The sequence below is a fragment of the Rhinopithecus roxellana genome, chromosome 10, assembly GCF_007565055.1.
Source record: "Rhinopithecus roxellana isolate Shanxi Qingling chromosome 10, ASM756505v1, whole genome shotgun sequence".
Lineage (NCBI taxonomy): Eukaryota > Metazoa > Chordata > Mammalia > Primates > Cercopithecidae > Rhinopithecus > Rhinopithecus roxellana.
Genome location: NC_044558.1, coordinates 11701011 through 11727712, shown reverse-complemented (window position 1 = coordinate 11727712; position 26702 = coordinate 11701011). Strand labels below are relative to the sequence as shown.

Sequence of the window (26702 nt, the reverse complement as noted above, 5' to 3'; positions counted from 1 at the left end):
AACAAAACAAAACAAAAAAAGCCAGAGTATGAAATATTTAAGAATTTGCAGCAGAATAATATGACTCCAGGATGTGACAGCTGTAAAGGGTAAGCAGGCCGAATATCAAGGTCCCTTCTTCGCTGAGCAAGATTGCAGAGAACAAAGGCCATGCACAAGTTTACGAAGCTGGAACAAGGTACAGGACCCCGATCTTCTGATGTTTATTTCACCGTTACACGCTCATTTATCATGTATCCACTCGTTCAAGGAGCATTTACTAAATTCCAGGATGACATAAGGGTGACATATAAACTTCACCCCAATCTTCACCTCAATGCTCATGATCCTTTTAAAATTATCTCGAGGGAAAGAGAAGCCCATCAAAGACAGTCCTGAGAAAGCTGCGGCTGTTCATCTGTATTCGGAGTTTAACAGAATGAAACGCCGGGGTCGGGGTGTCAGCTGGAATTGACGGTGTACGGTGCGCACGAGGGAATCTCCCTACCGGGAGCAGTGAGTTGTCATCCCGGGTAGACAGCGAGCTCCCGGAGCCACGCGGCCGCAGGGGGGCGAGGGCGGCGAGACCCCTAGCCGGCGTGAGCGCAGCCGTGGCTCTCCAGGCTGAGTGCACACCGGACGGCGCGGCTCCCGGCTCGCGGCTCGCGGCTCGGCGCCGCCCAGCTCCTCCTTAACCCGCGCCGGGAGGCGGTGGCGGCGGCGGCCGGCGGGCGGGGGAGGGGGAGGGGCGCGGAGCGCGGCGCGGAGGCCGGGGAGGAGCCGGGGCCTGCAGCGGAGCCGAGCCGAGCCCGAGCCCGCGCCGAGCCCTGACACTGTCCGTCAGCCTTCTGGCTCCCCGGGAGCCCGGACTGGCCGGAGCCCGAGCGGTGGCAGCGCTGGGAGCCCCACGCGCCGAAGGGAGCGGACCGGACAGGACGGCCCTAGAGGAGGTGCTGCCGCCACAGTAGCAGGGACCGGAGTCTCGAGCCGCGGCCTCCCGGACCGTGCTGCCCAGGCCAGCTCAGGGAGAGCCGGGAGTACGAAAGCCCCACCCTCTGGGGCACCCCGGGAGCGGAGGCGGGAGCGGGGACGCGAGCAACCTCTCCCCCTGTTGGAGAGAAAAGACCCTTACCACTCGGGTGAGGGAAAGAAGAGACTCGTGGGGGCACGCCGCTCTTCTGCCTAGAGGCGAGGAAGACCCCTGTACTGGCCGGGGAGGAGACCCCCAGAAGTGGAAAGAGGGGAGCTTTCCGCAGAGAAGCAGAGTGAGACCACCCTAGCGCGCCCCCGCCCCTCCAAACACACACTCTCAACAGTTGAGGACTTTCGAGGCAAAGAGAGAGAGAGGGCTCTGCCTATGGAGTAGGCACCCTCGGCCCACCAGTATTCACAGGGGACAGGAGTCCTTACGTTCAGAAGCCACTCCAGGGAAAGAAGAGGAATCGGCTTTCAGCCTTCTGGAGAGGGGAGGACCTCCCCCTCAACTTCCTCGTGCCTAGACAGTGGAACGGGGTAGAGCCCCTCCGCTTAGATCTCCAGCAGACAGAAAGAGCCCTCCAACTCAGAAAGATCCAGTTTGGGGGGGAGGGGAACTCCCCCAAGGGGGAGGAGACAACTCCTGGTTGGGAGAGGCTCCTCCCCTTCTCCCCAGGGTAACAAGCAGGGTGTGGGGGGTGTGCCACCTTCCCCAAGTAGGACCTCCTTCTCCTCCCCCTCCTCCTCCCTTGGCTCCTCATCCTCAGGGGACCAAGTTCCCCTCACCAACTTGGGAGGCTCAGCCAAGTACAGGAAGAGCCACTGAGGATGAGAGCCGTCACCTGCCTCTGAAGAGGGGAATCCCTCCAGCCCCAAACTCCAGTACCAAGTGGTTCCCTCCCTTTGCCAGGGGAACCTTGGAGACAGGTTAGTGCTTTCTTTCATCTTCTGTCTGTCATGGTCTGGCACTAGTGGGTGTACGGGGTTGAGCTGGTGGATCGTGGGTTTCACTACCGGGGAAGACAGAGTGATGACTCAGAAAATCCAGTGGGAAATGTGATCCAAGGGCCTCCTGGATTTGAACTCACATCTTGTGGCAGAAGCTCTGAGAAATGGGTTTCTTAGTGTTTGGGGACTAAAGGGATGGGATTCATTTTAGGTCCCTTAGGGAAGTGGATGTTTTCATGCTGAGGAAAAGGGATACCAGAAAACGGCTGCATTTTGAGAACATGCATACTGTGTACACAACCTAACCAGTGGTAAGACTTCCATACCACCCTTCACCCTTGGGCCTTTTCACCTGGAGAGCGGGTTCTCATGAAAATCACGGTGGCATCTGGTGTCCTGGCCTTGCCCAGGGCATGCCGAGGTCAGCTTAGTGTTCACCAGAGGTGTTCCCTCCAGCTTACTGCAATTACTGCTCCCTTGACAAGAAAAGCAATCTGTTCCTGCTCATCCCATCTCAGATACCAAGAGGCCTCCTCTCCTGACATTTCCATTGCTAGCTGGATGTATGCCTCTGCCCATAAAATCCAAAGGGAAAATGGGAATCCCACATGTTCTGAGGCAAGAAGAAAGTGTGCAGGGGAATGCCAACTCCTGGGTTGAAGCGCTTCCTTGATGCTGGCCCTGTACCACTGCCCCAGTCTCCTTCTCAGCTCCTGTTTTTTGCTCACAATTCTTCAGGAAAAATTAGATCCTGGATACGAAGGGAGGAGGGCTGCTGCTCCACTTCTCTCCAGATTTCCACCTAAACAAGTTGACCACTGGAGAGATTTCACTTTTGAGGAGTATATAAAGTTTCCTTCCAGAAAAGTACCTAATAGTCTCATCCTCTCCCTTCCTGTTTCTTGTTCAGTTCTGAGTTCCCAGAACCTTGTGTTAAAGTTTTCCTTCATAAGCTAGGGAATTATCAAAGTCCAGAATCTTCAGAAAAGGCAGGAAGAGGGTACCAGGAAATCCTCCCCTGAAGCCTGGGCTGTTTTTAGGAGAGGTCACTGGCTGGGTGTCTGCTTTCCTGCCTCGCCATTAGCAGATACCTTATCTTTTGTCTCATAGCAAGGACAAGTTGTGAAGGAGGCTTCATCTGACTTGGCCTTTCATATTTCCTCCTCTTTCTGGGGCATGGGTGAGTTCTACCTAAGTTCCTGAGCACATTCACTTGTCCTGGAAGCTACTAGTGGTATATGAGATAGGGCACAGGTTTGTGTGGCTGTGCTGTAGGACAACATGCATATACTTCTTAATTCAGGTGAGTGTGGCGCTCTCTGTTTCAAGTGGGTATGTGTGTGGAGACAGGTACTTATGTGCTTTTCAGACTATACTCCAGTTACCTAGAATAGTGTGTTTCTGGTGGGCCTCTAGAAGCAGGTGCTCCTGTTCAAGGACATGGAGAGGTGGTAAGGATGCCACCTGAGGGGAAAGGCTTGGCCTCCCCCAGCCAGTGGGAGCCCTCATGACGGTCTACAGGACAGTCCTTTAAGCAGCAGGGTAGCCCAGTCTCAGGTTGGGATCATTTCTTCTAGGACTAATAAGAGAGCTTCATTGCTGATAACTGCTGCTCTCAAAAGGATGAGGATCCTTGACTCCTAACTCCGGAGCTCCCTCCCCCACCTTTTACAAAAGAGGCCACTCTGATTAACAGCAGCCTGTTTCTTTTTTTTTTTTTTTTTTTTTTTTGAGACGGAGTCTTGCTCTGCCACCCAGGCTGGAGTGCAGTGGCCGGATCTCAGCTCACTGCAAGCTCCGCCTCCCGGGTTCACGCCATTCTCCTGTCTCAGCCTCCCGAGTAGCTGGGACTACAGGCGCCCGCCTCGTCGCCCGGCTAGTTTTTTGTATTTTTTAGTAGAGACGGGGTTTCACCGTATTAGCCAGGATGGTCTCGATCTCCTGACCTCGTGATCCGCCCGTCTCGGCCTCCCAAAGTGCTGGGATTACAGGCTTGAGCCACCGCGCCCGGCCAGCAGCCTGTTTCTTATAAAGTACTTCACCAGATGCTGGCCTGCACCTGCCTGAATGTCTCAGGGTGAACTATATCACAACACCTCCAAGTCCGCCACCACCACACAGTTTTTTTTTTTTTTTTTTTTTTTTTTTGAGACGGAGTCTCGCTCTGTCACCCAGGCTGGAGTGCTGTGGCCCGATCTCAGCTCACTGCAAGCTCCGCCTCCCGGGTTCACGCCATTCTCCTGTCTCAGCCTCCCGGGTAGCTGGGACTACAGGCGCCGCCACGTCGCCCGGCTAGTTTTTTGTAGTTTTTAGTAGAGACGGGGTTTCACCGTGTTAGCCAGGATGGTCTCGATCTCCTGACCTCGTGATCCGCCCGTCTCGGCCTCCCAAAGTGCTGGGATTACAGGCTTGAGCCACCGCGCCCGGCCGCCACACAGTTTAACTGGTCCTGTTTGGACTGAGTTCCGTAACCCTCCTTGCCTCTCTGGAATCAGTTAGAAGCAAGGTAGGTGGCTACTGAGTGGGATTAACTGTGGTTTGGAGAGTACTTTCCCAGACCGTGTTTTATGACTACACTTAGTTCTCCCTGGAAGATAAGAGATGATAGTCCCTCATTCCTTCATCCTTGGAGTCTTCCTGATCCTAGCATTATCTAGTACTGGGTGGTTATCTCCAAAGGAAAAGTTTGAGATTCCGACATCCTGAAAACCATTGCAGACTCAGTGCAGGCTTTGTAATGCAAACCACTGCAGGCTTGCTGCTTCCACTCCTATCTATAGTCTGTCAGTTTGCTAATTTTTAATTTCTAGTATTCTCATTTTTCCCCATTCAAAAACAATAGCTACACTTATTTAGCACTTACAAAGTGCTCTAAAAATATTAACTCGAGGTAATCCTTACAACAATCAAAATAGTGGAGCTGGGATTGAAACTCAGGCAGCTTGACCAGGCGCGGTGGCTCACGCCTGTAATCCCAGCACTTTGGGAGGCTGAGACGGGCAGATCATCTGAGGTCAGGAGTTTGAGACCGGCCTGGCCAACATGGTGAAGCCCCATTTCTACGAAAAATACAAAAATTAGCCGGGCATGGTGGCAGGCGCCTTAATCCCAGCTACTTGGGAGGCAGAGGCAGGAGAATCATTTGAACCCGGGAGGCTGAGGTTGCAGTGAGCTGAGATAAAGCCATTGCACTCAACCTGGGGGACAAGAGCGAGACTTCTCTCTCAGAAAAAAAAAAAAAAGAAACTCAGGCAGCCTAACTCCTCATGTGCTACACCTAGCCACTGCCCTCTTTGTTCTGGCATTCTGTACGGGGCAGGAAGTTATCACATGTTAATACCTGACATTGGCATTAGAACAATTAGGGGCCTTTCAGATAAAATGGGAAGAAAGCTGAGCCTGTTATTGTGGATCTTATATGTTTCATCCAGGATCAGTCTTTCACTCCCAGAATGTCTGTCTGTCTGTTTTTCTCTGCCTTTCTCCCAGTTCTGTAGTCTTCATTAGACGTCCTGTGGATGTGATGGAGCCTGCCCTTTGGCTGCCTTTCCCAGCTTCTATGGGTATTTCCTTTCAGTCTTCCAGCTCACAGAGAAGAATGTGGCCTGACTCAGGTTCTGCCCAAGCCCCGTGGCACAAGGCCCACCTGGAGAGAGAGGTCTGGGTAACTAGGTTGGTTGGACTGAAAAATGGAAGTACCTCTTGTTTGCCTTTCTAATAATAGCCCTGAACATTAGCTTCATGCCATTATTTTGGGGAGCATGGAATGTGTGGCAGCCACGAGCTCATTAAGTTTCATTTACTTCCCTCCAGGGACGATACTTTGGCAGGGTTTATGAGTTCATCTCTTTTATTGAAGGGGAAAACTGAGGCATCAAGACTTCACTGGGGGCCTGGCATGGTGGCTCACACCTGTAATCCCAGCACTTTGGGAGACTGAGACAGGTAAATCACCTGAGGTCAGGAGTTCAAGAACAGTCAGGCCAACATGGTGAAACCCCAACTCTACTAAAAATACAAAAATTAGCTGGGCGTGGTGACACGTGCCTATAATCCCAGCTTCTTGGGAGGCTGAGAAAGGAAAATCGCTTGAACCTGGGAGACGGAGGTTGCAGTGAGCCGAGATCGCGCCACTGTACTCCAGCCTGGGCCACAGAGCAAGGTGTTGTCTCTTAAAAAAAAAAAAAAAAAAAAAAAAAAAAAGGACTTTGTCAGAGAGGCAAGGGATGGTTAGGGACAGTCCAGGACGATTTGGAATAGAACCAAGGAACCTCAGTCTCTGAGGCTGTACACACTGGGCTGCCCTTGTGGGGAAGTGAAGAGTGTGAGGAAGTGGAATGGGGAATGGGTCAAAGGAGAACGGTGCTGAAAGATCAGAAGGATCAGATGCTACATACTGCTTGTAGCTGGTGAGATTTGAATACATATTTTGAGTGCTGGGGGCTGTATCTGGAGGGCTGACTGGAACGGGGCTGGAGAAAGGTTAAATTTAACCTCAGTGTCCTAAGCTGGTGCTGGGGTAAGGGTAGGGAAGGGCATAGAACAACTTGCAGAAGGCTAAGAGTGCTTCCCTTTCAGGCACTCACTGTGATGGGCATGTGCCAAGTGGGTTCTTCTGTAAGCCCTCTAAACACTTTAAATCCACTCTCATGCCCCTGTCCAATGTTGGAAAAATTGTTTCAAATGAAATATCAACTGAAGGCCTCTGCGCTCTTAAGATGAAATTTCCTGGGGATCTTTAGAAGGAGATAATAGGGAATAGGGCAGAACTACTTTAGGGACCTCCCCATCTGGGGAGGACCCAGGAGGACCCTGGTCATTGGAAACCTGCTCATTGGCATGCCACTCTTCAGTTCGGATGACCCAGCTACAGGACTGTGATCCTGCTACAAGTACCCTGCTATAGCCCAGGGGCTGGGGTGTTTTGACTTAGTAGTATTGGAAGGTGTGAGGTTCCTGGAATGATTAAGTGTTCCTGTTAGTTTCCAAGTTTCCATGGTTAGGGCAAGGTGGTAGTGGGATGAAGAGGAAGATGGTGGGAGAGAAGCTAAGGATAAAGGGGAAACCCTTCATGACGCTATTTACAAACATGCCATCCCTCTCCCTCCACCCCTTTTCTCCTGTCCAACAATTCTTGGGTTACAGTTGGGTCTCTTGCTGCCCCAGCCCCTGAGGCACTAAGGTGTTTCCTTCAGCCTTGTGGAGTGGGCGTGTTGCTGGTTAGGAGCACAGGGCTGGGTACATGTGCACACATCCAGATTGCCATCTGCGTGGGTGGGCCTTGGGGAGAGGCGAGCAAGTGAGAATGCTGACCCCTAGGAGAAAAGCTTAAGGGTCAAGGGCAGAAGAATCACTACCTAGGATAGAAGAGGGAGCTGAGACCCTGAAAGATGTGATGGGGTCAGGAGAGAGGGGGACATGGTTCGATCTGTTGTCGAGTTTTAGACTGCAAAGTGTGTGGATCTGTTGTATTTTATGGATACGCTTGTGCATATATCTAGCTGTGGATTTAGAGATCACTTACATCATATGTTTCTGTTCAGGATTCTGAACTTTGAGGCAGTCTAGTCCTGGCTCCTCAGGAGAAATGCCCTGGTGGGACTGAGGAAGTGTTAGCTGGAATCTGGCGGCTGTGCAGGCACAAACCTGTTAGGCAGCAAGTGCTTAGGGGTTGCTGGCATCAGCTCTAGGGGAGTGCCAAATGGCTACCTAGTGCTTCCTGCCAGCCTTTCTAGACGCTGCAATACAGATAGCACCCATCGTTCTTCACCTTCCCTCAGCAAGACGTCGCTGTAGCTATACCTCTGTGCTGGCAAGAGCGCCCAGGCAGTGTGGGTGGCAGCAGGGCGTGCAAACATCAGGCGTAGGCGGTCTGGCAGCTCCAGGAGTTTGCATGGAGGTGCAGCGAGCGTGCCTGCCTGGCTGGGAAGGAAGGAGGGAGGAGGAGGGCGGAGAAGGGGAGCCAGCTCCAAGCCCCAGAGTGGCTATTTTTAGCCAGGCTATCTGATTGTTACCGGTAGGCACACAGCTGGGTGTCTCCCTGGCTGGGTGAAGCCCAGCAGGCTGAGAGGTGGGAGGTCCTTGTGGATGACTTCTTCCTGGTGTTGGTGTCTGTGGGCAGGAGCATGCAAGGGGTGGCTTAAAAAGTGTGAGGGCAGCTGTGTGCTCAGGATGCGTTGCTTCTGTGTGTGACTTTGTGCTCTGGTGGTAATGTATGCTGTATATGTAATTGTGATCTCTGTGTATGTGCTTCACTGTTTATGTATCTGTCTGCTGGTTGTCATGTATAATTTATGCCTGGGATATATCTAAGATACCTCAGGTACACATGTGTGTGGGATAAAAAGGGCAAGTGCTCGTAATATATCTAGTAGGAAACGTCTTTAAAAGTGTTGGTGTGTGCTTCATCCATGTATGTTTGTATTTAGGTAGACCTTTTCTTTACATGAACATTCATGCCATCTGTCTGGATGTCGTATGAAAATACAACAGGTGTCACATGATTGGAGAATGGACTTTAATTTCACCTGCTAAGTGGGGTTTTTCTTTTTTCAAACTCATTCCTACATAGTTTAAAAATACTATGTTGTAGGGCTATAAGTAAGGTGAATTGAGGAAATAGCTCATTTTGGTGTGAGGTTTGATCTCTTTTAGTCCTATATGGAGAGGCCTTTTAGCCGTGCTCCACGTTAAGCTGTAGGGTAACTAGCAGTCCATCATCTGGTAGATAGATCTGCTTGGGGATTCTGAGAACACCTGGTGGAAGGCCATGCCATGGGTGTCTTATGGGAATGAGAGTAGGAAGAACTCTCCTTCCCTCAAACAAAAGGATTTGAGTATTACTTGCCCCCAGTATTTTCGTCTCCTCTTTGTCTTCTTCTCTGCAGAACCCAGAAGTACCATGGCTTCTGACCTAGAGAGTAGCCTCACCTCCATAGACTGGCTTCCCCAGCTGACCCTCCGAGCTACCATTGAGAAGCTTGGAAGTGCCTCCCAGGCTGGGCCTCCTGGGAGCAGCCGCAAGTGTTCACCAGGCTCACCCACAGATCCTAATGCCACCCTGAGCAAAGATGAGGCAGCAGTTCACCAGGACGGCAAGCCACGATACAGCTATGCCACTCTCATCACCTATGCCATCAACTCCTCTCCAGCCAAGAAGATGACTCTCAGTGAGATTTACCGCTGGATCTGTGATAACTTCCCCTATTACAAGAATGCTGGCATTGGTTGGAAGGTGGGAATGCTTCTGTAATTTTGGCTTAGATTTAGCCTTCCACAACCTTTTTCTCTACTTTTGTTTCTTCCTGTAACCTGTTCAGTTTACTCTGGCTTGTCTCAGAGATGTGAAAACTTAAAATCTCATATGTTCTGCCCCCTACTGTTTTTCAGAGTTGAACAACTTTTATAAGGTATATTAGGGAAGCACCAAGCCATTAAGTATAGTGATGGGGATGGCGGGATACTGTTGCTTATCACACCCTCTTATCTTCATTTTTTTTTTTTTTTTTTGAGACAGAGTCTCGTACTGTCACCCGGGCTGGAGTGCAATGGCATGATCTCGGCTCACTGCAACCTCCACCTCCCAGGTTCAAGCGATTCTCCTGCCTCAGTTTCCTCAGTAGCTGGGATTACAGGTGCCCGCCACCATGGCTGGCTGATTTTTTTGTATTTTTAGTAGAGACAGGGTTTCGCTATGTTGGCTAGGCTGGTCTCGAACTCCAGACCTCATGATCTGCCCGCCTCAGCCTCCCAAAGTGCTGAGATTACAGGCATGAGCCACTGTGCCCGGCCCACACCCTCTTGTCTTCTGATCCCTCAAAGAGGATATTCATTCATTTCACAAATGTTTATTACCATTCTACGATGTTCCAGTCACTATGCAAGGCATGGCACCACTCCTTCCTACCTAGAGGTAGGAATCTAATCTAGATCATCAGATTTCCATAGCTCCTTTGCACAGTCATTGTCTTTTGAAAAGCTGCATTCCAAGAAAAATAATAATATAATTAGGTTCTTTACCAACAGCTGGCTACCAAGCAAGTAATGAGAAGCTAAGTTGTTTGGCTGGAGATGAAGAAAGAAGGGGCTCCTCTCCCAAGCAAAGAAGGAAGGCTGATATGCTCAATTTTTTGGAGCAGTAGCTTATTTGTCAATTGCTGAGTAGGAATGGGAACCTAATATGTAGTTCTCTCACTCTGTAAATTCCCATTTGACGTACAAACCATGTAGTGAGTTGGAGACTATTGAAAGCACTCAGCTTTCTTCTCTTTTTTTTCTTTTTTTGCAGGGGTGGGGGACAGGGTCTCACTCTGTTGCCTAGACTGGAGTGCAATAGCATGATCTCGGCTCACCGTAACCTCCGCCTCCCGGGTTCAAGCGATTCTCCTGCCTCAGCCTCCCGAGTAGCTGGGATTACAGGTGTGCGCCACTGCTGCCCGGCTAATTTTTGTATTTTTAGTAGAGACGGGGTTTCACCATGTTGGCCAGGCTGGTCTTGAACTCCTGACCTCAAGTGATCTACTTGCCCTGACCTCCCAAAGTGCTGGGATTACAGGTGTGAGCCACTGCACCCAGCCTCTTTTTTTTTTTTGACACTGAGTCTTGCTTTGTCGCCCAGGCTAGAGTGCAGTAGTGCAATCTTGGCTCACTGCAACCTCCGCCTCTTAGGTTCAAGTGATTCTTCTGCCTTAGCCTCCCGAGTAGCTGGGATTACAGGCGCCTACCACTGCTACCTTCTAATGTTTTTGTATTTTTAGTAGAGACGGGGTGTCACCATGTTTTCTGGGCTGGTCTCGAACTTCTGACCTCAAATGATCCACCTCCTGCCTTGGCCTCCCAAAGTGCTGGGATTACAGGTGTGAGCCAAAATGCACCTGGCCTCTTTTTTTTTTTTTTTTTTAAAGACAGGGTCTTACTGTGTCACCCAGGCTGGATTGTAATGGTACAATCACAGCTCACTGCAGCTTGAACCTGGGCTCAAGCAATCCTCCCACCTCAGCCTCCTGAGTAGCTCAGACTACAGGCATGCACCACCATGCACAGGAACTTTTTTTTATTTTGTAGAAATGAGGTCTCACTATGTTGCCCAGGCTGGTCTCAGGTTCCTAGACTCAAGTGATCCTCCCATCTCGGCCTCCGAAGATGCTGGAATTACAGGCATGAGCCATTATGCCTGGCCCATTGAGCTTTCCCTTTGTAAATATGTCCCTCCTAGCTACCATAACCCCCAACCCCACTCAACACACACTTTTTTTTTTTTTTTTTGAGATGGTGTTTCGCTCTTGTTATCTAGGCTGGAATGCAGTGGCATGATCTAGGCTCACTGCAACCTCTGCCTCCTGGGTTCAAGCGATTCTCCTGTCTCAGCCTCCTGAGTAGCTGGGATTAGAGGCACGTGCCACCACGCCCGGCTAATTTTTTGTAGTTTTAGTAGAGACGGGGTTTCAACATATCGGCTAGGCTGGTCTCGAACTCCTGACCTCAGGTGATCAGCCCATCTCGGCCTCCCAAAGTGTTGGGATTATAGGCGTGAGCCACCATGCCCGGCCCCAACACACTTATACAATATTTCTTTCCTCCGAATGTGAACATTCTATGGGCTATTGAGAAAATGAAGGTGATCTGTGTTTTTGTTTCACTCATAATGTGTATAAAAAGTTGTAAAACATTGTTCTTTTGCTATCAGTAGGGTAGATTGAGGAACTGGGCAGATGTGATTGTGAGGCATTTATATACCTGTCAGTTGGCTGGAAAGATTGAAAAACTATATAATCAGTTTTTCAGAAGCATTAGTAATCAAATTTGTAGCCATTCCCTCCCATCAATTTAATCTCTGCATTTTTCTTATTTCATTGCTATTGCTATTTGATGCATAATTCCCTCCATCAGTGTAGTTAAGAGGTACTGAGCTTACACTGATACTTCAACTCCATGGTTTATTATGTTTTTTTGTGTGTCCCTCTGTGTTCTATTGGAAAATTTTCTGCTCTGCACAATGCTCAGGCCTAACTTGCTTCTCTGCATCTCCAGAATTCAATACGGCACAACCTTTCTCTCAACAAGTGTTTCCGGAAGGTGCCCAGACCTCGGGATGACCCCGGGAAGGTAAGAGACTCCTATAAGCGTTGAAAGGAGCAGGAAGGAGAGTGAAGTAGTTGACAGCCCAGAGTCCCATGGCTGTTTTAATTACCCAGAAGAGGAAGTCATGCTAATTAGAGAAGCATCTTTATTTTTTCTCAGAGGAAGCTTGGTTGTCAAGCTTGTAGGCCCCCAGTAGAATGGGTGACTAAGGAAGACTGTGAGGCTGGGCGCGTTGGCTCATGCCTGTAATCCCAGCACTTTGGGAGGCCGAGGCGGGCGGATCAACTGAGGTCAGGAGTTCAAGACCAGCCTAGTTAACACGGTGAAACCCCGTCTCTACTAAAAATACAAAAAATTAACTGGGCGTGGTGGTGCATGCCTATAATCCCAGCTACTCAGGAGGCTGAGGCAGGAGAATTGCTTGAACCTGGGAGGCAGAGTTTGCAGTGAGCTGAGATCGCACCATTGCACTCTAGTCTGGGCAACAAGAGTGAAACTCCATCTCAAAAAATAAAAAAAAAGACTGTGAAATCTTTTTTTTTTTTTTTAAATAGAAATACTTAGGGTAAAGTTGACTTTCATGCTCCCCCTTTTTTGTGTGGCACTCTTTTTTCCTAGATGTAAAAGGTAGACTTAATAACCTTTGTACAAACATCTCTATAGAAAAGTCCCTGGTGTTTCCCCTATAAAAGAGAAGGGATGGATCATTCTCTCCATTTGACAGATGTGGATGCTAAAGTCCAAGCAAGTTTTGCCTCAGGTCAGAAGGGAAGGGAGAGGCTGTGTCTGGACATTTTGAGCTCTTTGAGCTAGATGCCATTGTTCTGCCCCTCCAAAACATTCGAGGCCTGTGTTTGGACCACAGGAGTACCTCTGGCATACTCAGTGAGTTTCTAGGACAAATTTGCTCTTCATTAATACCGGGAATCCTGGGAGGTTCTGAATGTAATGATTTTGTTTTCTCTGGGGATGGGATCTCCTTCCAGGGTTCCTATTGGACAATTGACACCTGCCCTGACATTTCCCGAAAGAGAAGACACCCTCCAGATGATGATGTAAGTTCCCAGCTCATGGGGAGATGCCATATCTGAGCGGGCTGCTCCTTCCACCTCCTCTTGTGGATGTTCAGTCCTTTCAGAGGCAAAGGTGGAAGGCATACCAGCAGAGGGGAAACCGTGGGTCTTGGGAGGATGTTGTGCCTCTGCTTATAGATTTCCTTTTCTTCACAACCCTCAGCTGTCCCAGGACTCACCAGAACAGGAGGCAAGCAAGAGCCCACGGGGAGGCGTTCCAGGGAGTGGAGAAGCTTCACTGCCTCCTGAGGGGAATCCGCAGATGTCACTTCAGAGCCCCACATCTATTGCTAGCTACAGCCAGGTAGGAAGCAGATATGGCAGGGGTCATGGGATGGGTGGTGAATAGATTCAGATGTGTCCCTGTTTATTCCGAATTATGTATTGAGTATCTGTGATATATGAGGCAGATAAATTGAGAAAGAAGGGGAAAGCAAAAGAGGGAAATAGAGAGAAATAGAAAGGCACAGCAGAACTTTGAGAAAGATCAAGATGAAAAAGCTGGGTACAGTGGCTCATGCCTGTAATCTCAGCACTTTGGGAGGTTGAGGCAGGCGGATCACTTGAGTCCAGGAGCTTGAAACCAGCCTATCCAACATGCCAAAACCCCATCTCTACTAAAAATACAAAATTAGCTGGGCGCGGTGGCGTGCGCCTATAGTTCCTGCTACTCGGGAGGCTGAGGCACGAGAATCACTTGAACCCGGGAGGTGGAGGTTGCTGTAAGCTGAGATCACACCACTACACTCCAGCCTGGGCGACAGAGCAAGACCCTGCCTCAGAAACAAACAAACAAGAAGAAGAAATGGAGACTGATGAGAGGAAGAGGGTAGATTCAAGATAAGAACCAATGAGCAAAGAAGGAGAAAATGATGCTGGGCCATTGAAGAGCTGGGCGAGGATTAAGAGGACAGGCAGGAGAGCCTGGTGACCATCGAAGGATTTTATTGGTCCCTCAGCTGGGACACTGATCAGGAATTTCTTACCTGTTTTTGCAGGGCACAGGATCTGTGGATGGTGGAGCAGTGGCAGCAGGGTCTTCAGGTCGAGAAAGTGCTGAGGGTCCTCCTCCCCTCTATAACACCAACCACGACTTTAAATTCTCCTACTCAGAGATCAACTTTCAGGATCTAAGTTGGTCCTTCCGCAACCTCTATAAGTCCATGCTGGAGAAGTCCTCTTCCTCCTCTCAGCACGGTGAGTCTGGAGTTGGGATGGGTACATGGAGACTTTTTTATCTTGTTGAAGAAGTGGTGATATTTTCTTTTTTCCCTTTTTTTTAATTTTTATTTTTTTTTGAGACAGGGTCTCACTCTGTCGCCCAAACTGGAGTACAGTGGCACGATCTCGGCTCACTGCAACCTCCGCCTCATGGGTTCAAACGATTCTTTCACCTCAACTTCTCAAGTAGCTGGGAGTACAGGCACGTGGTACCATGCTTGGCTGATTTTTGTTTTTTTATTTTTATTGGTTTTTGAGACAGGGTCTCACTCTGTCGCCCAGGCTGGAGTGCAGTGGCGAGATCTCGGCTCACTACAACCTCCGCCTCCTGGGTTCAAGCAATTCTGCTTCCTCAGCCTTCCGAGTAGCTCAGACTACAGGCGCACGCTGCTATGCCCAGCTAATTTTTGTACTTTTAGTAGAGACAGAGTTTCGCTGTGTTGGCCAGGCTGGTCTCAAACTCCTGACCTCAGGTGATCCGCCTGCCTCAGCCTCCCAAAGTGCTGGGATTACAGGTGTGAGCCACCGTGCCCGGCTTAAGTTTTGTATTTTTAGTAGAGACAGGATTGCACCATGTTGGCTGGGCAGGTCTCGAACTCCTGGGCTCAAGTAAGTGATCTACTCACCTCAGCCTTCCAAAGTGCTGGGGTTACAGGTGTGAGCCACCGTGCCCGGCCATATTTCTTTATTTCTTTTTTTTTTTTTTTTTCCTGAGGCGGAGTTTCGCTTTTTTGTCGCTCAGGCTGGAGAGCAGTGTTGCAATCTCGGTCTACTGCAACCTCAGCCTCCTGGGTTCAAGCAATTCTCCTGTCTCAGCCTCCCAATTAGCTGGGATTATAGGCTCCTGCCACCACACCCAGCTAATTTTTGTATTTTTTAGTAGAGACGGGGTTTCACCATGTTGGCCAGGCTGGTCTTGTACTCCTGACCTCAGGTGATCCACTCACCTCAGCCTCCCAAAGTGCTGGGATTACAGGCATGAGCCACCACGCCTGACCCGTATTTCTTATTTTTAACACAAAGAGAGGTATCACTACTCAGAGGAAATATTTCATGAACTAAAACTGTTTGGAGTCAAGCGAGCTCATCTGTCCTTGTGCAAATACAGCTGTTTCAGGAGGCAAGCTAGGTTATTAGCTTCAGAAAATGAGTTGGAGGATTGCCCCTTTCAGAACTAAGGGCAGTGATTTTAGGGGCTGCAGGCGAGTCATTTGGAGGATGACCACGAGGGGGCAGCAGCAGTACCCTCTCCCCAAGAATCCCTGCATTTCGTTGTAAGAACAGTTTCTTTTTACTTTTTAGTGCATTTATATTTATGTTACTTTTATTGTGAAAAATTGCAAACAGATGCAAAAGTGTGGAGAAAAATATAATAAACCCCTGTGTTCCATCGCCCAACTTTAACAGTTATCAGTATTTTATTAGGCTTGTTCTGTTTACCACTGAGCCTTCTAAAAATTGGAGTAATTTAATGGAATTCACGTATACCATGTCATTCCACTCATAAATACAATTTTGATATACATCCCTAAATGACTTTCTTCTAGTTATCTACCATGACATTATCACTCCTAACAGAATTGATAATACATCCTTAATATCAGCTGGTATCTTGTCCATGCACATTTTCCTAATTATCATGTGAGAATGACTTAAAGTTTTTATCGGGAGGCCCCTTGAGAGAACATCTGGTTCAGCCCTCTGCAATATCTGTGTGTTCGTTTTTAAAATAACTAGAGACAGTGGTGAGGTTGACTTCAGGTGAGGCATTGGACCTTCTCGTTCTGTGCAGTGGCCCTGTGTTAGCAGCAGGGGCTGAATGGAATGATAAAAACTGGTTAGTCACTTTTTGGAAAACTTATATGAATTTTCATGAATTCTTCTTGTATGTCCCAGGGGATCAATTTCTAGAGTTGTGTTCCAAGACTGTAGCATTTGCTTGAGAAATGAATTCAACTCAGGTGGATTCCATTGGTTGCTTGGAGGTGGGAACACGAGAAACCGTCAAAAATAAAGTAAAACATTAGATTGGGTGAGGACAGCCTAGAGTTCACTCAAGTTTTATTGTGACCGAAAGCCCCTAGCCTCAGGCTTTTGTTTTTCCTGGCCTGTCTGCTTGAGAAATAACTGCTTGAGAAATAACTCCATCCTGTCTCTGCTCCATACCCGAGCTGCATTTGTTTATAGAGGATACAGGAATTAGTTGGCAGTAGCAGAGTGTAGAGAAAATAAGGAAGAGGAGGTAATAGACGACCGATGGCTTTGTTTTGTTTCTGATTTACTTTTTTCCCCCCTAAACACTAGATGACCAGGGATGGTTTCTTTTTTAAAGTTCACCTGCTGGGAAACTGTGATTTCAGGCCTACAGCCAAATCCCTAAAAAGTAGCATTAAACGCTACACGCTGACCATTTTAGTAAGATTTCAGTGGTCTTCACACTGTCAGGGCCCTCCTCTAACCTAAGTGCCTTCCTGTCTCTAGTACTTGCCAGGAGGGCCACAGGGATCTTTGCTGCCCTAGAACGTTCTCAACCTTTTAACTCCACAGTTTCGGTCTGAGGCTTTCCATCACAAGCCAGGGAAAATCCCATTTTGTGAAAAATGCATTGCCTAAGTCACTTGCCTGCCTCCTCCCCACCTGCAGGCTTTTCTTCTCTCTTGGGGGACATCCCACCCTCGAACAACTACTACATCTATCAGCAGCAGCAGCCACCGCCACCTCAACAGCAGCAGCAGCAGCAGCAGCCGCCACAGCCACCTCCCCAGCAATCCCAGCCACAACAGCAGCAGGCATCTGCCCAGGGCCCCTCAGCTGTAGGCGGTGCTCCTCCACTGCACACCCCAAGCCCAGATGGTTGTACCCCACCAGGGGGAAAGCAAGCTGGGGCGGAAGGCTATGGGCCTCCCCCTGTGATGGCCATGCATCCACCCCCCCTGCAGCACGGAGGCTACCACCCTCATCAGCACCATCCCCACTCCCACCCTGCCCAGCAGCCACCACCTCCACAGCCGCAGGCACAAGGCCAGGCTGCCATCAACAACACTGGCTTTGGTGAGTAAGGAGGGTGCAGAGTGATCTAGAGGAGGGTGGGGTGATGTCCTTGTCCTGACTCCGGCATGGAGGTGCAGTTAGTTAGGAAATTAACGATGGGTCTTTTAGGCTTCGCTCTTTCATGTGGGCTAATCTGAACAAAGTTAGTACTTAGAGCTCTGTCTTACGGAATTCTTGGATCAACTGAGATTGTTTTACATATTCTCCTGACTAGGAGCCTGGCTGTACCTAAAGCACAGATAGCTTTTCCAGTCCTAAACCCCCAGGGAGGGAGAGTCCAGAACTTGGAAATGCAACTGATAGTCTGTATAGATGCAGGAATCTTTCATGTCGTCAGCCTGGTATCAGTTGACTGCTGTCTTACACTTCACTCTATCTTATGATCCACTTTCCCCTCCTCTTTACAGCCTTTCCTTCTGACTGGTGCTCTAATATCGACTCTTTAAAGGAAAGCTTCAAGATGGTGAATCGGCTCAACTGGTCCAGCATTGAGCAGTCACAATTCTCAGGTTAGTGATCAAAGGATGGAGGAAGAGAGGGATACACTGTAAGGGAAAACCCAATAGAAACTAGAACCGGAAGGGGGGGTGTTAAATGAAGCTCCAGAATTTAGGATTTCATTGTTTTTCTTTCTTTCTTTTTTTTTTTTGAGACAGAGTCTCGCTCTGTCGCCCAGGCTGGGGTGCAGCGGCGTGATCTCGGCTCACTGCAACCTCCACCTCCCGGGCTCACGCCATTCTCCTGCCTCAGCCTCCCAAGTAGCTGGGACTACAGGCACCTGCCACCACGCCTGGCTAATGTTTTTGTATTTTTAGTAGAGACGGGATTTCTCCATGTTGGTCAAGCTGGTCTCGAACTCCCGACCTCAGGTGATCCACCCGCCTCGGCCTCCCAAAGTGCTAGGATTACAGGCATGAGCCACCACACCCAGCCTCTTTTTACACAAGATGGATAGTATTTACATTATTTTCAAGTTAGCTCAAATTAATCTTGTCTTAACTCACAATATGGCAGTGAATTATCCTAGTCCATTCTGTCTTTGGGAGAGAGAAGGCCCTCAGGAATTTAGAAGCCCTAGACCACTATTTTTTTTTTTTTTTTTTTGAGATGGAGTCTCGCTCTGTCACCCAAGCTGGAGTGCACTGGCCAGATCTCAGCTCACTGCAAGCTCCACCTCCCGGGTTCACGCCATTCTCCTGCCTCAGCCTCCCGAGTAGCTGAGACTACAGGCGCCGCCACCTCGCCCGGCTAGTTTTTTGTATTTTTTAGTAGAGACGGGGTTTCACCGTGTTAGCCAGGATGGTCTCATCTCCTGACCTTGTGATCTACCCGCCTTGGCCTCCCAAAGTGCTGGGATTACAGGCTTGAGCCACCGCGCCCGGCCTAGGCCACTATTTTGTAATTTTGTCACCACTTACTGATACAGTGTGGCCTTGGCTGAGTCACTCAGTCACGTTGAACAGTTATCTTACTCATCAGTAAGATGGAGATAATAAGAATTTGGTAAGGGATCAAGTGGAATGAGAGTGTGAAAATGCAGAGCTCTGAAAGATGTACATTGTTATTGTTAGTGCCTGTTACCAGCGAGGGTGATTGATGGTGTGTTTGGAACAGTGAGATAGGGCTGGGTCTGATAGGGGCTTCCTACCTCTGCAAGGTTTGCATTGCTTGCTTCCCTCTTTGTAGAACTGATGGAGAGTCTACGACAGGCAGAGCAGAAGAACTGGACCCTCGACCAGCATCACATTGCCAATCTGTGTGACTCCCTCAACCACTTCCTTACTCAGACTGGTCATGTGCCCCCTCAAGGGGGTACCCACCGCCCACCAGCCCCTGCCCGTATTGCTGACTCCTGTGCCCTCACCAGTGGCAAACAGGAGTCCGCCATGAGCCAAGGTACTGCACAAAGCCAGTTGCCATGGAGGTGGAGACTATGTAGAAAAGGAAGCGTAGCAGAAAGGCAAAAGAGAACTGAGAGAAAGGAGTTTCTGGGGCAGTGACCCAAATTGAGCAGTGGAGCTAGTTTATCAGTGACTGAATATCTGTTGAATCAGCGAAGTTCTAAACTGAAAAATGCAAAAGAAATAGACTGTATGATTCCTTTTTAGACTTTGGTTTGGGAGATCAGAATTACTTACGAAAAGGGAGGAGATTTGTTAGAGAAAGGCCCTATTTTAAATTGTGTCTCAGTAATCCCTACCTCCTGGGTGATACCAGATGAAATGGTGGTTCTATACTTACGTGATCTTCAAACTAGTGAAATGAGAGAGATGTCATAATTATGTTCCTTTTTCTTGCTTTTTTTTTTTTTTTTTTTTTGAGATGGGGTCTTGCTCTGTCGCCCAGGCTCTGGAGTGTAGTGGTGTGATCATGGCTCACTGCAACCTTGACCTCCTGGAGCTCAGGTGATCCTCCCACTTTAGCCTCCTGAGTAGCTAGGACTACAGGTGTGTACCACCATGTCCAGCTAATTTTTTTTGTATTTTGTATATAGCTGGGAATTTACCATGTTGCCCAGGCTATCTTCAAACTCTTGGGCTCAAGGGATCTGCCCACCTCGGCTGCCCAAAGTGTTGGGATTACAGGCATGAGCCACCATACCTCGCTCTATGTTTCTATATTTTTCATTCTTATATCTTTCCTATTTCACAATTGTACTATCCATTTCTTTTTACCCTCAGTGGTGAGGAGTGACAGCTTTTGCAGAAAGCCTTCATGCCTGCAGGAGCTACAGAACAGGGCGGGGAAGAGAGATGGAGGATGGGAGCAAGGGTATATTTTTTTCGTCCCTGCCTTGTTGAGTACAGTGACCCCCCGACTCAAGTAACTCTTGTCTTGCTTTGGCAGTGAACTCTTATGGGCACCCACAAGCTCCCCACCTCTACCCTGGCCCATCACCAATGTACCCAATCCCCACCCAGGACTCAGCAGGATACAATCGCCCAGGTAAGAGCCAGGAAGCTTGTTTCAAAACCATTGTACTCTGATGAGTTGTTATGCTTTCCTTTGACTCTGAGCTGGCATTCTGTGCATTTTTGCCTGCATCTCACAGGAGGGAATGAGCCTTTATAATTCCCAAGGCTGGAGGATGGGCTACCTGCTAAGGAGGTATATGTCAGGGGAGACTAACGAAGACAGATGTCCCTTCCCTTCCCCTTCCCTTCCCCTAGCCTTCCCCTACCCTTCTCCTTCTCCTTCTCCTACCCTTCCCCTAGCCTTGCCCTACCCTTCTTCTTCTCCTACCCTTCCCCTTCCCTTCCCCTTCCCTTCCCCTTTTCTTTTCTTTTCGACAGAGTCTCGCTCTGTTGCCCAGACTGGAGTACAGTGGTGCGATCTTGGCTCACTGCAACCTCCACCTCCTGGGTTCAAATGATTCTACTGCTTCAGCCTCCCAAGTAGCTGGGACTACAGGCCCACACCATGATGACTGACTAATTTTTGTATTTTTGGTAGAGGCAGGGTTTTACCATGTTGGCTAGGCTTGTCTTGAACTCCTGACCTCAAGTGATCTGCCCGCCTCTGCCTCCCAAAGTGCTGGGATTACAGGCATGAGCCACTGCCCCCAGCTAGATGTACTTTAAAATTAGTAACTGCAATAGTAAAAGGAAGTGAAAGCATGCATATAAGCAAAAGATAGCTATGTGCAACATTTATGTGTGGCCTTGGAATCTAGATGGAAGATGTGCTTAGGCAAATAAAATGAATTTGTTATCCACACATACTTGCTTTGTGCCCATGTCTGCTTTCCTGTCACCTGATCTCCAGAATCGGGGGTCTGGGATTGAACTATCTCTGACAGTGGGGGTGGGGTGGGGAGACACTAAATTGCCATAGACAGAAGAAAATGAACAGATCCTTCACATTTAGACACGTATAGAAAAATCACTGTTATTCTGCCTAACCACAAGTGTTTTCAGTTTTGGGGGTGACGTCTGACTCTCTGTATTCTTTGTCCATATAATATAAATACAAATTTCTACACTATTTCATGTGATATTATCTTCTGTTTGTTTGAGTCAGAGTCTTGTTCTGTTGCCCAGGCTGGAGTGCAGTAGGCAATGGTGTGATCCTGGCTCACTGCAACCTCCGCCTCCCAGGTTCAAGTGATTCTCAAGCCTCAGCCTCCCGAGCAGCTGGGATTACAGGCGCCCACCACTGTGCCTGGCTAATTTTTATTTTTTAGTAGAGACAGGGTTTCACCATGTTGGCCAGTCTGGTCTAGAACTCCTGACCTCAGGTGATCCACCCATCTTGGCCTCTCAAAGTGCTGGGATTATAGGCATGAGCCACCGTGCCCGGCCATATGATATTATCTTCTGTATGTTATTTTATCGTTATTATATGTTTTCAGAAGTATAATTTTTTTTGAGACGGAGTCTCGCTCTGTTACCCAAGCTGGAGTGCAGTGGCATAGTCTTGGCTCACTGCAACCTCTGCCTCCCGGGTTCAAGCTGTTCTCCTGCTTCAGCCTCCTGAGTAGCTGGGACTACAGGCATGTGTCACCACGCCCTGCTAATTTTTTGTATTTTAAGTAGAGACGGGATTGGGCCATGTTGGCCAGGCTGGTCTCGAACTCCTGACCTTGTGATCCGCCTGCCTTGGCCTCCCAAAGTGCTGGGATTACAGGCGTGAGCCACTGCGCCTGGCGTCAGAAGTATAATTTTTAATGGCAGCATAATATTTAATTGCTGTGGAATGTAATTAGCTCTAGTTTATTTCCTGAGACCTCACTGAAATGGTGACCTGCAACCAAAAACAACTCCAGCTGATAAGGGCGATAACTTCGCAAGGCCTTCTTCGTGGTGTTATCTGGGGCTGAGCACAGTGCTTCTAAATTGAGGGAACAGCTTCCCATCCACTCTCCTTTTACTCTCTTTCTTTCTTTCTAACAGCACACCATATGGTCCCTCGGCCACCGGTGCCACCTCCTGGTGCCAATGAGGAGATCCCTGATGACTTCGACTGGGACTTAATCACTTAGTGCATCACAGAGTGTGGAGATCAGCCCAGGGCTGCATGGTGGAGTCTGGCAGTGGAGAAAGAGCAACCCCAACCCGTCCCTCCCCCCCACGTCTGTATATAGACATAGATCCTCTTTTTGTTCTTTCTCTGTCGGAGAAGCCACTGCAAGATGCTGCCGAAGATAACCCCCTCTTTCCTGCCTCGTTCTTCTCTCTTCCTTCCTGTTTTTTCCTAGTTCTTTTATTATTCTTATATTATTATTATTATTATTATTGGTTATATACTGTCTGTAGTCTCCTGTCCCTACATCATGGATCATGTCCACCTCTTGCTAATTTAAAATCATCAGGCTGGAAGATGAAGCCGTGATAGCTACAGAGAAAAGTTTCAGACTCCAATTTACCTTTCTCTTGGAGAAACTCGATGCTGATCCCACCTTTTGGCCCTAAATTGTTTTTTGTTCCCGTCAGTTTCAGGCCAGGACTGGAGAGGCCACATTACCAAGTAGAAAGGGTCTGAAACATTACTTGGCAGCCGAGAATTTGGAGGTTTTAAAATGGTGCTAATTCTGTCCTCTGAGGTCTTCCTTGTCCCTTTATACCTTTAATCCTTACTTCTGCCAGTCTGCATTTCCTATTGGGGCGAAAGTGATGATGGTGGTGCAGGAGGGTGACAGTAAAATCCTAGTGGAGTTGGAGACCTGGGTTGGAAGGGATGGAATATAAGTCAGTGTGAAACTGAGTGTACACTGCCACGTTACATTGGTGTCCATTGGCTTGTTTCAAGCGCATTCTGTAAGAAGATAGGATTGGTTTTAGCCCAAACTCTGCTTCTATGGTAGGGCATGAGGACAACTATTCAGCATACTTTTAGCTTCTTGGAGATGATTCCAACTGAACTATTTTGGCCTTTTAAACAATTTTCTCTGAAAATTAACTGTGGCTCTTATTTGCATTTACGAATTATCTTCCTATCCCTTTTTCCCATTCAGCAAATATTAGTTTGTCCTCTAATTGTTTGCCCAAATCTTCCACCCATCTTTCTTCTTCCCCCATTTTCTGGGATTCCCAAGAAAGAAAAAGTAACCCATTATCACTCTGAGTTTTGTTGTGTCCCAAGACATGATGGGAATCTCATTCCCACCTCTCATAGCAGAACCAAACCTTTAGTGTTGGTGGTAGGAGGATGGGGAGAGGAAAAGGAAGCTGGCAAGGAAATGGAGAGGGAATATTTTAGTTCTTTAAATATATAGGCAGATGCTTCTCGTGGAATCTAGATCATCTGGCTGAAGCTTTTGCAAGTGGGGTTTGAGAGGTGAAGGAGATTGGTGGAGGCGAGTAAATACTCTAGAAGCAAGAGTTCAGTGAGGGCCAAGGGGGACCCCCAGAAAAAGGTATAGAGCGAACTCATCTCTTGTACAAGGGGTGGCCATGACTTACTGTTGCAAAGTACTCAGTGTATATTTAATGTTAATTGTTGAATTTTAGTTATGAGAGGGAAGAACAATTTTATTTCTGTCCTTATATCACTTGCTGAAAAGCTGTGGGACAAAATGTACGAAATAGACAAGGCCACTTTCTTTGTGATTTCTGCTTTTCATTCCTATTATTTTATTTACCCATGATTTCCAAGAGATTTGGCTTTCTGCTCTCCTGCTTTTTTCTTTCATCCACCCCTTTCCTTTTTTTGGAAGGGGGTTATATATGAGAGTTTATTGAAGAAGTCCAGTGAGGCTGAAGTAAAGGGGCAAGAGAGGGCAGTTAACTAAAGAGCACTTTATTTCTTTGAAGCCTTTGTAAGAAAGAAATGGGGGTGCGAGTGGCTTGACTCTCCCATGACGTTGGAGGGCACTTAGTGGGGTTGAAGTATGACATAATATTTCCCATTGGGGAAAGGAGAATTTCTCTTAGAGGGTGGCAAAATGCCTTTGCCCGGTGTCTCTATTTTAGGCATCTTTTCCTTCCTTATTCCTTCCAGTCAGGGTGTGTCCTACACATAACTTCCCATTAGTTCTCCTCAATATTCCCCCTTTGTAAATGATCACTCCTCTTTTCTAAACCCTTTTCCTGTTCAGATCCATACAGGATTTGCAAGGGTAGACTGAATCATACATGCAAATGCCCCTTGTTCATCTGTGTCTTCTGCAGACTAGTCTCATGAAGAATTCTGGTGTGCAGCCAGGGTAGTGAAGTGTGGTTCTGGGACTGGAGATTGGCCATTTGGCCTCCTGAGATTCCAGCTCCCTTCCACCAAGCCCAGTCTTGCTACATGGCACAGGGCAAACCTGACTCCCTTTGGGCCTCAGTTTCCCCTCCCCTTCATGAAACAAAAAGAATACTAATTTTTCTTGTTGGTCTAGCGTTGCTGGACACAAAGTGTAGTCATTATTGTTGTATTGGGTGATGTGTGCAAAACTGCAGAAGCTCACTGCCTATAAGAGGAAATAAGAGAGAAAGTGGAGGAGAGGGACAAAAGGAGTAATTATTTGGTATAGATCCATCCATCCCAACCTTTCTCTCCTCAGTCCCTGCTCCTCATGTTTCTGGTTTGGTGAGTCCATTGTGCCACCACCCATAATGCTTTGCATTGCTGCATCCTGGGAAGGGGGTATGTGGTCTCACAAGTTGTTGTCATTGTTTTTTTGCATGCTTTCTTAATAAAAAAAAAAAAAAGAATGTTTACAGTTTTATCTTACTGGTAGTGGTCTCAAATTTCTTTTGACCAGGGAAGGAAAAGAGAAATGTGAAATCATTTAGTTTTAGTTGGTCTTTATTCCTCTGCCACCTTTCACCACTAGGTTGAATGAGTTGACCCTGACATTTTTTGTGACATTGGTGGGAAAGAAGAATCAAAGGCACGTCCTTAACATTCCTCTTTTCAAATGCTATCAAGTATGATGGAATATTGCGGGAGAGTCAGTGACCCTTTGTAGGTTAGTGTATGGAGTAGGCCCACCTTGCTTGCTTGCATTTTAGGATAGTTTAAAGATTTAAGATATGGTACTTTGGGGCCGGGCACAGTGGCTCACGCCTGTAATTCCAGCACTTTGGGAGGCCGAGGCAGGGGCATCACCTGAGGTCAGGAGTTCGAGGTCAGCCTGACCAACATGGTAAAACCCCATCTCTAAAAACACAAAATCAGCTGGGTGTGGTGGCGCATGCCTGTAATCTCAGCTACTCGGGAGGCTGAGTCAGGAGAATCGCTTGAACCTGGAAGGCAGAGGTTGCAGTAAGCCAAGACTGCGCCATTGCACTCCAGCGTGGACAACAAGAACGAAACTCTCTCTCAAAAAAAAAAAAAAAGACATTGGCTGGGCACAGTGGCTCACGTCTGTAATCCCAACACTTTGGGAGGTTGAGGCGGGTGGATCACGAGGTCAGCTGTTCGAGACCAGCCTGGCCAATGTGGTGAAACCTCATCTCTACTATAAAGATGCCTAATTTTTTTTAAATAAAACTAAAAATTCTAGTTTTACAAGCAGGCACCTTGTTGAGAGGCTGAGGAAGGGGAATCACTTGAACCCGAGAGCTGGAGGTTGCGGTGAGCTGAGATCGTGCCAAGCGCGCCACTGCATTTTAGCCTGGGCTACGGAGTGAGACTCCGTCTCAAAAAAAGAAAGAAAAGATATTATACTTCGGACAGGAGTTGTGTTCCCATCTGGGACTTTCTAGAGAAGATACAGTACAAAATAGTTACAGGTACTCACCAGGTTTTCATCAGAAATGAGGAAATTCTAATTGTAGGAATTTCTTCAGAATACATTTCCAAAGTAAATGGAAAAGAAAAGGAGTTCAGAAATGCTGATTACTCATTGTACATTAAATCTTTATGACTGTGTCAAGATTATTTACCTTGATAATCCTATACAGTAACCCCAGGAGTTTAGGTCTTACTCCCAGGGTCTTATGGGATGTACTGGGGTTTCTGGAAGCCTGGCTAATTGCTATTATAGTAAGTCTATAGTCACTCACTAGGAGATTTATTTGCTGCATATTTAGAGACTGTGATATATTCTGAATGTGAAACACAAAGATTCATGAATCTCTGAGCCTTGCAAGGAACCATGAGAAAAGCACTCATTAATATAAAATATACAAGCAAATTAATATATAAGCTGGAAAGATAGCACCTCAAATTTTATGTCAGACATTCTTCAACTGAGAGAATTCCTAGTGATTTGTAATATTTCTGCATATACTTTATAAAATTTTTTGGTTTTTTTTTTTGAGACAGAGTCTCGCTGTGTCGTCCAGGCTGGAGTGCAATGGCCGGATCTCAGCTCACTGCAAGCTCCGCCTCCCGGGTTCCCGCCATTCTCCCGCCTCAGCCCCCCGAGTAGCTGGGACTACAGGCGCCGCCACCTCTCCCGGCCAATGTTTTTGTATTTTTAGTAGAGACGGGGTTTCACCGTGT

At 47.9% G+C, this 26702-nt stretch overlaps 1 protein-coding gene across 3 annotated transcripts; it reads left to right on the top strand.

Annotated features, from left to right (window-relative positions):
• Nucleotides 1–732: 732 nt before the first annotated feature.
• Nucleotides 733–24981, top strand: FOXJ2 (forkhead box J2). 3 transcript variants are annotated; one of them, XM_030939456.1, is made up of 12 exons: nt 733–1881; nt 2114–2213; nt 8790–9136; nt 11932–12006; nt 12969–13037; nt 13219–13359; nt 14054–14252; nt 16920–17327; nt 17735–17836; nt 19014–19223; nt 20175–20273; nt 22220–24981. In XM_030939456.1, exons 3-12 carry the CDS (start codon nt 8804–8806, stop codon nt 22306–22308), a joined length of 1725 nt encoding a protein of 574 aa, XP_030795316.1. In that variant the 5' UTR covers nt 733–1881; nt 2114–2213; nt 8790–8803; the 3' UTR covers nt 22309–24981. The 3 variants fall into 3 exon arrangements, with proteins under 3 accessions (XP_030795316.1, XP_030795317.1, XP_010375035.1); XM_010376733.2 differs by lacking the exon at nt 2114–2213 and having other exon boundaries at nt 734–1881; XM_030939457.1 differs by lacking the exons at nt 2114–2213; nt 11932–12006.
• Nucleotides 24982–26702: the final 1721 nt, after the last annotated feature.

Excerpts from the sequence above, each read along its gene's own strand:
- FOXJ2 (XM_030939456.1), top strand. The coding sequence starts at position 8,804 with ATGGCTTCTGACCTAGAGAGTAGCCTCACCTCCATAGACTGGCTTCCC. Across the intron at positions 13,360-14,053 it reads CTATTGCTAGCTACAGCCAG|GGCACAGGATCTGTGGATGG; the intron begins GTAGGAAGCAGA and ends CTGTTTTTGCAG. Across the intron at positions 19,224-20,174 it reads GGAGTCCGCCATGAGCCAAG|TGAACTCTTATGGGCACCCA; the intron begins GTACTGCACAAA and ends TTGCTTTGGCAG.